Source organism: Camarhynchus parvulus, chromosome 7 (assembly GCF_901933205.1).
Source record: "Camarhynchus parvulus chromosome 7, STF_HiC, whole genome shotgun sequence".
NCBI lineage: Eukaryota > Metazoa > Chordata > Aves > Passeriformes > Thraupidae > Camarhynchus > Camarhynchus parvulus.
In genome coordinates, this window is record NC_044577.1 from 18421694 (window position 1) to 18437011 (window position 15318).

The 15318-nt window shown below is 37.5% G+C and overlaps 1 protein-coding gene across 1 annotated transcript in view; it reads right to left on the bottom strand.

The window, feature by feature from the left end:
• The window catches only part of MYO3B (myosin IIIB), a 192013-nt gene that overhangs the window by 162064 nt on the left and 14631 nt on the right, over nt 1–15318 (bottom strand). Inside the window, exons 4-6 of the mRNA XM_030952691.1 lie at nt 4867–5050; nt 3280–3414; nt 30–134 (exon numbers count right to left, since the gene is read on the bottom strand). Of these exons, the coding sequence (XP_030808551.1) occupies nt 30–134; nt 3280–3414; nt 4867–5050 (424 nt within the window). The remainder of the gene's footprint in view (nt 1–29; nt 135–3279; nt 3415–4866; nt 5051–15318) is intronic.

Below are 15318 nucleotides of genomic sequence, written 5' to 3' on the forward strand. Positions count from 1 at the left end.
GTCATGACAAGCCCAATGAACATCCTTACCAAGAGAGCCCCATACAAGATGTATGAGATGACAGCTTCATCCAATCTTCGGCCACACTTCAGCAGGCCTTTGACAAGCTCTGTGACAGAACCTCCGTTGCATAGCTGGAAAGGGGGAGTTGTGAAGAGGGAAAAAAAGCCAGTCCTCAGTTACTCAATATACTTGTTTAGGCTATAAACACCTACCATGCAAAACTGTGCTACAACACAAGTCTGGGAACAACAGAACTCCTTTTATTGGCGATGTAAATATAAATCACAGCAGCCTGAGTAAGGGGAGGGAAGAGAAAACTGAAAATTATAAAGTGAAATTTATAAAACACAAGAAAAAAGATAAAAATAATATGAACAGGACTGTATTTCAAAAGAGGACTCATAAATCCTCTTTACATTATTTGAGTATTTTCACAATACATGCATTGTCTTTTCGAAAAAATCCTTCTGTGCAAAGGCCAGACCGAAAAGATTGATGATCCTGATAACTGGGAAGCAACAAATCAGTCATTTTAAACTTTCACTCCATCAATGCTCCTGATGGCAGGCAATATAAAATAGATAGAAGCTATATATCTATACTCAGATTTAATGCCATATACTGTCAACAACAGAGAAACATTCTAATCTAGAGAAGCAGCTTCTTGCAAGCATTTTCTACTAATGGGCTGCTAAACATCAAAAGAGGAGAAAAAATAAAATTAGACTCTTTGAAAATATGTTCTCATCCACACCTTAAGTTTACTGTCCATACCATTCTAAGCAGGTATTGATATCCATCCTTTCTCCTCTCTCTTTCCTTTAATTACCTTCATATTTACAATTGTTTGACCAAAAGAGAAATGAACTGACTGCCTTTCTTTTGCTGAATTTTCTCCTCTATGCTGGTTTTGTGGCCAGCACCCTTACCAACATTCCTGCCAGAGAATGACATGCATTTCAACACAAGTTCATTTAACATTACCAGTCTAAAATACCACATAATAAATCAGGAGAATAGTGTGAAGTTATACAAACTCTCAAGATTTGCATCTTTCAAATGGCTTTTATGAAAAACTGTCTATCAGTTCAACTACTAATTTCTGTAATATGCTAATACTTTCCTTACCTTATTACTAACTTCCGCTTGCATCAAAAAAAATTTCACTAGACTAGAAGTTTGAGTTAATGGAAAAGGACCTTGAAGCAAAATTTCATTGCTTAAAACACTGACAAGTTCTGTAGGAATTTGGCTTTATTTTTTAATTCATTAGCAGGGAATGTTTTTCTTAGATTTCATAAATTTGTGGGAGCATTCAGGTCAGTATCAACTATCAAATGTATTTGCATGAAACTGCATGTTTTTCTTCCCACGGTTAACCATTTGCTGACAAGTCATTAAGCTAAAGTTTTCTTTGTATTGCTTTCATTGCATTATATGTTCTGTTTAGACAGCCTATATAAATTTATCTCTAGCCCACAAATAAATATATAAAAGTATGCCCTAACTTAAAAAAACCCCCAAGCTGGTTGAACTGAAAAATAATACAGACTGATAGCTGTTTGGTAGGATATGGTAAATGAATGCCTGACTCAAAAATGTATCCCACAAACACTACTGCAGCTGTCTATGACACTATTATTGAAACTCAGCAAAGACCTTGAACAAAATGAATCTGATGCCTTCATTACCACTTTATACCTAATGGGAATACTTTAATAGGTGGAGAGATGTACATTTATATGAAAAAGTTGAGAAGTTTGTTTTACAGTTGTCCAAGACTTGCATCATCATAAAAATACTTAAGGTGTCCACTTTTGCCATCCTTCCTTATCACAAGCACTTATCAAAGTTAAGTTCCTGCTTGTAGTGAGTAAACATAGCAAAATTGTGCCTAAAGGAAAAAAAACTCCACCTTTTTATTACAAATTCTGGAAGTCACACATCAAATAACTGTATTTCATCAAAGACATAGGGATCAAAGTTTGAATACTTTGTATAATCTCTTTTACTGAAAATGAGTCATTAATTTATAATATCACAAGTCACTGTTATGCATACATAAATATGCTGTAAATTCCAAGGCAAGGAATAGTTTGGGTTGTACGATAAATTCTTCCATGTAAGGAAAACACATTTTTTATAATGTCAAATTTCTTCCAAAATCCAGATTATGTGCACCAAAAGCCACCTGAAATGCACATACTTAATTGATAAAGTACACACACTTACAACTTGTTCAAATTCTACATTCAGTTTTATTTCAGAGTATAGGATGACTTTGTTCCATAAAATTCTGTCATTTGGCACTTGATGGATCTTTAAAGACTCTTTTATTAAAAAAGAAAACACAGAGGAAACCAAGCCCAAACTCAACACAAACACAGCATGCATACAAAAAAACCAACATCAAATCAAAAATACTAAGGTCACTTTTCAAAAGTTACTGAAATTTAAGAGGAAACACATTCAAAAGTTGTCATTCAAGCTACATACTGCTCCAGTACATAAAAGTTAGATATTCTGTTGGGATTCCACAACTTGTAGTGGAAATAAAGATTCCCTATTCAAGAACAGGGAGTGGAATTTTTAAAACAATCAATAACTAAAAAGTGAATCCCAGCTTTTCCCAGTCTAGTTATGAAAGAAAGAAATGCTTGAATGGTTTGCCTGTGCAGAGTTCTGCATCAATTAAGCCTAGAAAGAAATCCTCATTTTACAACCACCTTTGGCAGTCACTTAACTTTGGTGGAAACAAGACCACCAAAATACATTTGACATTGTAAGAGTACTGACTGGCACTGAACAAGAAGAGTGAATAGAAGGCATTTCTGTTGCTCGGTTTCCAACAACAACCACCTCTAGTTTAACATTACCATAAACCAGACTTCCCCATTACACTTTCTCTGTTCACTTTTGCAGTAGGCAGCTTGTTTGTTAACTACCCTCCACCTCACTGCTTCATCGTCCTTTGCACTCCCCTCAAACGCTTGAGTTCTCCGAGAAGTTTAAATAAATGTCTTATCTAATGTTTCCTCTAACGAGAAAAAAAAGAGCTGCTTATTTTGGAGGCAGAATGTAGCAAATGAAACAGAAATTAAATGCAAGACCATTTCCTATTAAACATATTTTGAAGTTTGGATGTGATTTTCAACAGTAGGCTACGACACATTATCTATTAGAAAATCATGAAAGCCTGTGACTCTTTTAGCAATAACAAACAAAATCCAACTACATATGCTAAGGTAAGATGTAATATTGCCAAAATGTTTTTACCTCAAGTACTAGCCAGAGCTGTCCTCCCACATATTGATCTGCTTTGTAAAACATTCCATAAAATCTAACAACATTAGGATGATTGGGAAGAAACTGCAAAATATTATATTCAGCTTCAATTTCTTCATCTACATCCTAAGTAAAAAACACAAACATACAGAACATATAAAGATAGTGACTCCAAAAAAGGCAAGAACTCTCATGGATAAAAAGAACTAATTTTTCTTAGTTTGTACTTTTAAATAGTTTTGCTTTAATACAGCTAAAAGTACAGTATACTGGACATTTAATGAATATAGAATTGTGCCACTTGTGCTCTTCTTATATATAAAAAAGTGAAGCCTGTCTAAATCAAGCAGTTATTCTTCAAGAATTCTTTCTGTACATAATATACTTAACAAGAAAACGACAAATTATAATTAACTCTGCTCAGTTGTCTAAGTAAGAAATTTATACACATCTAAGTAAGAAATTTACATGCATATGACTTTTAACTTGTTTTTAATCATGCAAGTTTTTCACATGTAAGCTACATGTAAATGATTTATTCCTTACTTTTATTATGGTCATCAGATAGGACTAAACAGAGAACCATTTCACTAAGCCTCAAAGGGGCCATCAATAAAAGTAAATATGTCTTATGATGAAAGACATACACGAGAAACAATCAAAGAGAGACAAAACAACCACCCATGAAATAAGAAAAGGTTCCTAGGTACTTGTTAATGAAAGACTTCTGTGACAATTACAAAATAATGTTTGTACCAGCTCACAGGCCACAACTCAGAACAGTGCTTAAGTGCTCAAACTTTCCTCATTTCTGCACAGACTTGGCTATTAGAAAATTTAAGCCTGTGCCTTCCTCAGACCCATACAAGAGAAAACCAAAATGAATTTCAGTAGTGGTTGATGACAGAAACATAACATTTTTTAGTAAATATTTTAGCCCAGCTGTCATGATTAAACTCCAGCTTGATCCAACCTGAACAGCTGTCAGTTAAATTTTCCATTGAAAATCTAGGCCTTGGTTCTCATGGGAAGCTAGGCATTTAATACCCACTAAAACCAGAGCTGGCACACAGCTACCTCTGAGGATCTGGGATGTCCACTTCTCTTTTTATCTCAATTATTGCCTCACACTATTATCTGCTTATAAAAGGTAACTTTAAAATATCCTGAAGTTCACAGTGTTTCTATGATGTGAAAATTAATTCTTTTAGGGAGTACACAGAATAAAACAAGAACATTAAGGTTAACTGCATCTTGTATTTTCCCTGCTACAGTGCGCCCTATGAGGAATGCATCTGTGCCCTCTCATGATTTGCATGCTCCAAGCAAAGATAACTAAATTTGTAGCAGAAGAATTACACAGATTTAAAACAAGAACTAGGCAAATGCTGTCCTCAGATAAGATGATGAAATTCTAAGGTGTTGTTCAGTTGCTGGTACTGAACTTCTTCTGTAAATGCATTCTGTAAACTGTTCCCTTCTGGATGTTCTCAATATCTTACACATTTGATTTACATTTCAAGTTTAAGAATTCTTTTAAATTAACATTGAAGTTACAGTTTAACAGTTTTTACTTACGCTGACAGGATCCAGAATCTTTACTGCTGCCAAGCTTCCATCTTTCTTATTAGCAACCTTATAGACTTTACCATAAGTGCCTTTCCCAATAGTCTCTATAATTTCCCAGGTATCTGAGGGATCAGCTAATGATTCTAGTCCAATCATACTGAAATTATATTGAAACAATCCATACAATGGCTTCCTGGAAAATAAAGCAGACATACATAAAGTGTGAAGCCCTAAGTAACTTGGTACTAAAGAAGGCATCTTACGATAAAGAAATCAAAGATTGTCCTAATTTAAGAAGAAATACAGATGGAATCACAAATGAAAACCAGACAGAAATGTAAGCTCATTCAATGGAAAGAAAACACTGGAGGCCACTTCTCTTTCCTTACTTCAGTGTACTATTTGCTTCAAACATCGTCCCATATTCAGCACCATTCTAAACACATTTTAACAAGTTCTGACAAAATCTACCCCTCCCTCTACTGCACACCTTTCAGTGGACATTTTACACAACTGAATTAACACAGCTCATGAAATGAGGTCCTATTTCTGGTTTTAAAAAGCTATGTCAGGGTTTTTCCATAAATTTGTGTAATGCCCCCTGGGGGTGCCAGACAGGCATTCAGTAGGTATAGCCTCATTATATCTGATATATATACTACAGGGCTACATACAGCTAACAAAAGTTAAGACTGGGCCGGTTGGTATCAAAATACAAGCCAACATGAAAATGAGCAACAGGTACATCACTGGGGTGATCTATCACTGTTGGGCTGTTTCTCAACAACTGCACTTGGCTCTCTGTATGTCAGTCAGAGTGTGCTATGGTCTGTTACACTGGCTAAACACCTCAGAAGATCTTCAGGTGAGGGGACTTGTTTCCCCAGATACTCCTGAGTGGATCCTGCAGCAAACGGACCACTGCAGCCTATGCAAAGGGTGCCTTTTCACCCTGGAATCACATATATGGTAAGTTCTGGTGATCAGGAAAATGACAATACCATTTTAGGATGTCATGTAAAGTAGTAGTTCATAGTAGTTCATCTTGTTCCTGAACTGGAATAATAGAAAGGAAAGATTAAATTTAAGATGGTATTAATTTAACTTTCCCATATTAATCATTATTAGAGAAGCTCACTGGTTGATGGCTTCTCTGAGAAAGAAAATTTTTTGCCCATTTGGTGGCTGTCAGTAGGTATATTAGTTATCTGTGTGCTTAACCAGGAGATGTGAAGTCCAAGTGCGTCTGATCATAAGAGTGTGATTGTGACAAAGGCAACTGAAGGCAACATCATCACTGACTGCAAAAGTTCCCAGTTTCTGGAGATGGATCAACAAGCACCTCAAACATACACTTACACTTTAAGGTTTGAGCCATTCTTTCTAAGCACACCCAATAGCTGCAGATCTGCCTGAAATAATTTTTAAAACTTGCTTTCTTACCTCTTCACCATTTCTAGCATCAGTGATAACCAGAGAAAACCTCTATTTCCCTCCTTGGTAAACCTGTATTTGCACCAAAGCTGGTGTGTTGTGTCTGTAATGAAATTGCTTTGATCTCTTCACCAAAAGAAGACCAAAAAAAAAAGAAGAAAAAAAAGGGGAGCGAGTTAAAAAAAAAAAAAAAGCCAGAGTCAGTATCATTTATCTGCTATAATAACGTAATTTATTAGGGCAGTTCCTCAATATTTGATCCAATCCAGCATGCTGCAAATAAAGAACAGTATTCTGAACACATAAACTTAGTACATCAACAGAGAAGGAGGTGAGGTGAAAGACTTCTCTGAAATCAGTGAACAGACTGTACTACATGCATTGAAACAGCAGCTACAGATATGGAGCTCCTGATAAGCCAATCTCAAGAACAAGGATTGCTTGCAGGGTGGGTGTGGTGGAGAATACAAACATAGGAACAGTTGTATCTCACTAAAAAAAGCAACAAAACAACGTATTGAACACATGGTTTTAATGCTTTAAGTAAAATGCTAAAGACATTCATGTGCAAAGAAAGACAGGAGAATAGACTGGAAATAGCTTTGATACAACCTTACAAGTAAAACAAAGACACACTGACATTAAGGTCTCTGTAACTATAACAACTACCCTATCACACAGATTTGCCAGAAAATTATGCATGGCACTCTTTGTACCAACACAATATTATCATGTGTCCCTCTAAGCAATTGTTGTGGATAAATACATTTTTCCTTAAAAAAGAAAAAGAAAAAATCCGATGCCATTGCCTGCTCTTGTTCTGAAAATTATAACCCTTAAATGGTATATCCAAACATTTCATTTCATTTACATTAACATTTCTTTGTAGCAGAAGACAATGTTGGCAAAATAAAATCTAATGCAAAATTTTTACAGATGGAATAATTTGAGGCAGGACTACATACCAACCCCTAGCACTCTATCCTGTTTTGCACACTTGGGAAAAGACAGAATGAAAGCACAAGGCCAACCTGATGGAGTCTAGTCAAGCTGCTCTGAGGGACAAAGAGCATGATTTTTTCTTCTAAGAGATAGTAACTTAAATCTTGAAAAAGCTGACCAACCAAGACAAACAATAGGATAAGACAAATATTTATTAATAGGCTTCAGCCACTGACACAGTTTCTTTCTTTTATCCATGAAAAGAGATATCCCCCATCAAAGTAAATTTCATTATTCTCTCATAACACCTGACTTCTTCTATTTTGTAAACCTTTACTGTCAGAACAAATTAAATCAGACTAGGCATAACAGACTAACTTAAATGGCTGTCAGAAAAATGTGCAAGCAACATTTTTCTGCTTTTAAATAAAATATTTCTTTTGAAGATCAACATTAGAATCAATGACTGGATATTATCATCCCTGAATGATAATATCCAGTCATTGATATCCAGTATCATATGATCCAGATAATATCCAGTATCCCCATGATAAATAGACTACATGTTTTATGTACATCATATAAGATATAAGATATCATAAAAGAAGTATAGGTTACAGACAGTGCACAAATCACTTTTCCATCTGTGAATCAGCCTTTCAACTGTATTCCATGGCTCTAAAACAGCCTCAAAAAAGCCATCTAGAAAAATATGTGGTGTCCCAGAAGTTCTACTGTGATACTCGCCTAGGTTGCGAAAACAAAACAAAAAATTCCAAACTCTATATTCAACATGTAGATATTGTTAATGAAATAATTACAACTGGAATAAAATCAGCAACTTCTCCTCAAAAATTTATATTATCACAGCTCTCTTCCTCAAAAATTACAGGAAGAAAAGGGACTCATAAGCCAGAGAAACAGCTTTACAATTATTGGTCTATTTTCCCTACCGCTTCACTCAACTCCTACACACAACAGTGAATCCCTTCTGCATTCCGAAATGCACCCTCTTCTACTTACAGCAAGAGGCATTATCTGTAGAGATTTTAGAATTAGAAGAGTCTCACTACAGCCTGGTGCTTTCTAACAATCATGATACACAGTACTAGCCAGTTTTGAGTTCTCTTATAGCTGGTAGGGACATGATAGCAATACCAGCCAATACTAGTGACAGCAGTGAAAATACTGCTTCCATACAAACAATGCATGGACAGGGCTCCTCTCTGCAATGTTCCATTTGTCTTTGCCCTCTTGTCTCTCCCGTGAAACAGCTGGCTTCCATAAATGCAGTGTAAATGCACTTCTGGCATTTACGTGCACTGTGGAAGAGTAAGAATGACATATTCAAAAGTAAGCTATTTCACTGTTTGCAGAGAACTCAGTATTGGTCCCAGGACACTAAATTGTAACTCCTTGGTAGAAGAATTCAGAAGGTAAAGTTGACATTATTAGCTACAGCCTCACCTAGCCATGATAGACCCTATCCTGCTGGCTAGTAGTGGTCACACACAGACAGCTACCTCAGAAGCAATTGCTAGAGGAATTAATGAACCAACAAAAGGCACAAGAAAATCAATAGTCAGAACAGCAGCCTCTGCTACTCTCCTCCTGCTATTTCTCACTGGCTACGTTAAAACAAAGAGAATGTCAATATCTTGAAATTAAGCATACTAAAAAATCTATCAAGACACCATCCTATAACTGTTCTCAGTTGGACCCAGAAAGAGAGACTGCAGAATGTGCTGTGGATAGTTTTTTTGAGATGAAAGTTAATGATGGAAGAAGATGAAGGAGAAGGATAAAAGCATGTTCAAAAGCTATTATTGATGCTATAAAACTTACAAACAAAAAAAGAACCATACTTTAGCTGATCAGATATTTTCACTGGGCAAACATAAGGCACAGAATAAGACAACCAGAATAGAACTGCTGTTGTTTATAGATGAAAGGTAGATCTCTGAGAACATTCCAGCTAAATTCAGTTCACAGAACAAGTCTCACTTGAATATACAAGCCATGAAATCAACTCTGGGTGTTCAAATTGGAAACAGAGAGAACATAAGTGGGCAACATGTTCTCTCTTTCCACATATTCTAACTTAAAGTTATTATTTGTGTTTACATACACTCTCTTTGTCTACATAAAGTCCTTAAAATTCAGAAATATCTTCATTATTTTCTTTTCTTTTGGTTCCTTTGTATGGATGGACTAGATACTCCAGGCTTTTAGACTTGCAGTATTAGCCACAGGGCCAGAGCTGAGTGATGACCAGTGGCAATGGATTGTGCCTGGATGCCAGCTCTGATGAAAGCATCGTGATTATTTGCTCCCTTCTTGTCTTGTCTATGCTTCCAGTTCATCACAGTATGAATCACAACCACATTCCTAGTATCAACCATCATAACCTGACCACAAAACCAGCTACTGACCATCATGGCACAGAAATCTAAATGTCACCCAGTTCTCAAGAAATAAAGAGAAAAAATAACACTCTAGTCAAATGGTAAAAATTCCACACTACCAGTCCTAAATCAGTTCTGAACTGAAGGTACTTCTAAGATCATAATCTTAACTCAAATTTTTTTATCAAATATTTGAATTTAAACCAGAAAACTCTTCATTAATATCCTGGAAAATGTATGGTAGGAAAGATCTATGTGCCTAGTCCAGACAATCCAGTACATGTTTTCATTTAGATTCATTGCATAATAACGTGTTGCATTACAAATGTTTGTAAGTAAACTCATGTTGGACCCTTCCATTTATGAGAACAACATTAACCTTTGTCCAATAACGTTTTATCATTTTTGTATTGTCCATATAAATCAGACTACTCAGGGCAAGGGTTGAATACACTGTCCTGACCAGCCAGTTTCATAAACAAAGAGATCCAGGATGCATAAAAGTAAAGGCCAACTACAACTTTGGCCCTGACCAGCTCCCCTGCAATCTTCTGACTGGGTGTGCATTTTCAGTCTTTTCAGCAGGACTGTGTCAGATCAGGAGGCACTCCTGACTCCATTGCTGAGTCACAAAACAGAAATCAACAAAAACATCCATTGCAATTTTGAGTACCACGGAAAATAAAGTCCCTGATCATTCACACATTTATTTGACTGCCAATTAATCAGTTCCAAGGACCTGATGCTGACACAAATTCTGTATCTAGTCATTTAGCATTATTATAAATTAATTAAACATTATTAAGCAGAAATTATTTTCCAAGACCAGATCAAAATATCTGAAAGCCTGTTAAGAAGAACAGCTCAAACAATCAACTCTGATCAGTGGTGTTCCTATTGCAGAAATGCTATTTACATTAGCTACTGAAATAGAAATACAACAAGCTAAATACACTAAAGCAGTTACAAATGACTAACATCTAACACACCAGTTCCATCTGAGGCTGTGAACTCAGCACTGAACTAAAGCTTATAATCCCATGACCCCATTCAGCTATAAACTGCAGGTGGCAGATCAGGTGGCTACCAAGTACACTCCCCATGTGTGAAAAATCAATACCTGAGAAGGTTTTCTCTGCCTCCTTTGGTAGCAATTTACCTGGGCAAACAAAATGCATGTGTTAGTGCTAAAATGGAAGGATGAAGGGCTGCAACAGAATGGTGACCCACAGACCAAAACCAGGCTCTTCACTGCAGTGTTAATCAGAAAGTTTGATAAGCTTTGTGTACGGACGAGGAAGAAGAAATCTAAGAAAGATGTAGGATAAACTTTGGAAGAAAGTAACTGCAACCTTACATTAGTGACCTATTTTCTGAAACCAGCTTATCTTATATTGGATTTCTGTCCTGCTAAGCATATCAGAATTCTTCAGCACCAAGACAGCTTCCTCACAGGGAGAGCTTGTTTCAGCCAGTGCTGCACAGAACTGTGTGTTCCATGCACTGGTTTTCATGCCCAGTATTAGACAACAGTAGTGTGTGTAGTAGCTGTTAGCGTAAGATGCAGTCATGGAGCTACAAATAAATTGGCCCAATCCTAACAGCTTCACTTCATTAATGCTAAAGATCATCGTGACACTAATTGATACTGAGCTTGATCTATTTAACAAGTCTTTTACAAGCAGGAGTTGAAGAATTAAAGCCACTTTGTCATTCACACAGAGTGAGCAATAACTACTTAATATTTTGAAGGGATCTTCCTATTGTTTCACAATATACCTTAATTGTATAATGCAATCAATCATAATTCATCACCATAATTCTCCAGTATTTATTTTACAGCAGTTTTATTCTAATGCAGATTTTAATAAGAAGATATACTCTCTTTTATCCATAAGAAAAATAATAAACTATTAATCATGATATGAAGAATCTCTCTTAGTGCTGACAATGACTTCTTGCTTAGGATGAAGCATTTTCATCAGTGAGCTAGTTGTTATGCATTACCAGCTTGTGTGCAGTAGCCTAGCGTGACACCAATTTGCATAATTCCTGTCCTCTAACAGGCTTCAAAAATAATAATAGGCATATGAGATAGAATCCATTATTTTAAACTTATTTCAGCAGCTATCTTCAAGGAGCTGTTATCAGAAGAAGCTCTATAGAATTCAGTTTAATAAATTATAAATGTATTATTTGGGTTATGCTTTCTGGGCCTATAGCCATGTACATTGAATTCTGTAACAAAGACCAAGGCAAAACCACAAAGCAATTGGCTTGACACCTTCCCAGACAAGAGGCAGGACTGGGATACTAAGCAAGTTTGCAGATGATACAAAACTGGGAAGAGCAGCTGACTCCCTCAGAGGCAGGGAGGCCCTGCAGAGAGACATCAACAAATTAGAGGGCTGGGCAATCATCAGTCATATAAAGTTTAGGAAGGGAAAGTGCTGGATTCTGCACCTGGGATTGGGCAGCCCTGGGTGCACAGACAGACTGGGGAATGAGGTGCTGGAGAGCAGCGCCACAGACAGGGACCTGGGGGTCCTGCTCACTGGCAAGATGGATGTGAGGCAGCAGTGCCCTGGCAGCCAGAAGGGACAAGCATGTCCTGGAGGCATCAGACACAGCATGGCCAGCCAGGCAAAGGAGGGATTGTCCCGCTCTGCTCTGGGGCCACCTCACCTCCAGTCCTGAGTGAGGTTTTAGCCACCACAATGTAAGGTATTAAACTACAGAGAAATGTCCAAAGAAGCACAATGAAGATGGTGAAGGCCTCGAAGGGGAGCTGTACGAAGACAGCTGAGGTCACTTGGCCTGTTCAGCCTGCAGAACAGACTGAGGGGAGACCTCATCACAGATCTACAACTTCCTTGTGAGGGGAAGAGGGAGGGCACCACTGATCTCTTCTCTTGGTGACCAGGGACAGGACCCAAGGGAATGGCCTGAAGTTGTGTCAGGAGAGGTTTAGGTTGGACATCAGGAAAAGATCTTTCACCTAATGGGAGGTCAGGCTCCCTGTGGAAGTGGTCACAGCACCAAGCTTGACAGAGTACAAGAAGCATTTGGACAATGCTCTCAGGCACATGGTGTGACTCTTGGGGATAGTGCTCTGCAGGGCCAGGAGCTGGACACAATGATCCTTGTGCGTCCCTTCCAACTCAGCATATTCTGTGATTCTGTGACTGTCTAAAGGTAGCTGGACAATGCCAGTATCCACTGCTGCTCACAGTCAACTTGAAAATCAGTTAGGATTTTGGGGGTACAGATAAAGAAAGACAGAGAGTGATACACACAGAAGCAGCTCAGAGTTACAAAACCAACTTTTTTTTCTGATCTGAACCCAAAAGAGACCTTACCACTTGTTAATATTAAGATAAAGCAAGAAGAATAATGTCTTAACCTACTGATATAACTACTGGTGGACCTTTTCTTATCTTCCTGGCTTCTGCATTTCTACACTGGGAATACCAAGTAATATTGCTGCAATTTTCCAATTCTCTCAGAGAGTAATCCAGTACAATGTCTGGCCTTATAAATTTGAAGAGTAATTTAGACCTTGGTCCACTTTACTACACATTCTGATATATGGTCCTCTATAAGAAAGATCTGATTTATCTTTATCACACGAGTCTACACAATTGACATTTAAGCCTGATGTCCACTAATACAAAAACACATCACCAAAATACTCGGCTATCCTATTAAGTGAAAAGATACAAGCACCCCAGGAGAAACAATAGATGCCAATACCGACAGGAGCAAAAATTCTCAGAGCTTGCTCCTGTCAGCTATTTCATACTGAGGAGCACTAATCAATTTCAATTCCTACTGATTCAGGGGATTTGAAGGAGATTAATGCCTCCAAGAGCTGAGATCTTGAAGAGAAACAATTTAGTAACAACAAAATTGTCCATGAACTTCCAGAATAGAATTTAAACACAGAATAAAGTACCAAACTAGCCTCTCCCCCAGATTAACTCTTGGGTTGCTGCAGATGGTCTGGAAGACACTTAAGAGAATTCCTGAACTTAATTTACAAAGAGAAAATATGACAGGTAAGAATGCCGTACCATACACTGGGTACAGTAACTATGACCTAGAATAATCAGCCTTCAGCAGTTCATTAGCAGCTATTCAGTTTTCTTTTATACATACTGTTCAGTTTATGTAACAGCTCTGTGTTCAGTACAGTGAAGTTTCAGAACTCGAAAGAAAAACGTTTTGTGATACCCTTCAAAAAAACAGAAAAAGAGAAGAGATAAAACAGTTGTATGTCACCAAAAGCAGCACTGAACTACCAGTTAAGGCAGACTAAAAGTAGATTAGATTGCACAGACAATATGAAACAGGATCTACTGTATTACATATTTAACTATGTTTCACCTTCAGCCATTTTCTATCACTTCATATGACAGTGGGTCACTTCCCCTTTAGTAAGGACACCCTTTGCAAACAGCCCTAGTTCCTAACTTGCTGTTTAAGCAGGGAGTACCTGCTAAAAGAACAAAGTTTGAAGCACCATAAAAGCAAGATGAGCAAAACAGAAGCTGACATGATCTAATTAAGAAGGATATCTTTATATAGTGTGAGTGATGCAGTGTAATGAGGATGCTCCTTTTACAAGACAGCATTACAAATAGAGCCTACATTTCAAATACAATCCTAAGAGTTCAGAGAACTCTTGACTAGAATTCACCTCCTGTACTGCAGAAATCATATTTTATATATTGTTCAGGTTCTATTTACAGATTAGACAAGCTAGTACCTTCCAACAGTAATACCTTGCATTGAAAGGTGTTTCCTATACAGACATCCCAAGCTACAACTCTACACATTACAGCAGTGTCCCACTGCAACAGCCCCGTCAGAATTGTCACCAGCTGTTGCCAGGCGCCAGTGCAGAGGCAGCCCCAGGGTTTGCTCTAAGGGTCCCTTGAAGCTCCAAGCAGGTACATTTAGTCCACAAAGTCACATGTCTGATGAGAGTATCCAATCTCAGTGAGCCACAGAGGCATGCTGGCAGCTTCTTCTCCCATGCCTTGAAACCCTCTCAGCTCCACAGCAAGGGTATTTTTAAACATATGTGTGAGGTGAAATAAATACACGCACAGACTTAAGAGGGTTTCTGAAAACCCCTTCAGCTATTGCAAGGAACATGAATAAACAATAAAAACAACAGATATCTTGTTTTGACTTCAATCTCAGCTTCCTGACATCTCGAACTCTTTCAGCTTTTTACTATAACCAGGAGTTCCCAGTCTCTCATTTCAAGCTTGTGTCATTTCCTCTGAAACACAATCGCTCTTTTCTAAATCCCTATTCCTGATCTCTGCAGCATGCTGGCGTTTTGTGAAAAGAGAGGCTGATTTTCCTTCAAAATGGCTGACAAGAATCCCCTTCCTCTAATCTTCTGCCCTGCCTTGCTAGGTCATTACTCTTCAAACACACTATGTGACCAAAACCTCTCACTGAATTTCAGCATCCCACTTTAAGTTTAAAGTTTGATAATTGATTTGTCACACTGAGTATTCAATCCTTTATTTAATGCCACGCAGTCATCAAAATTTAATTTTTCCTATTTGTTTTACTTTCGTTCTTTTTTTCCTCTAGCTTTTGGCAGGTGCAAAGTTTATCTACAGAAGCAGAAGCATATCAAATGAGGTAAATAAAACCACAT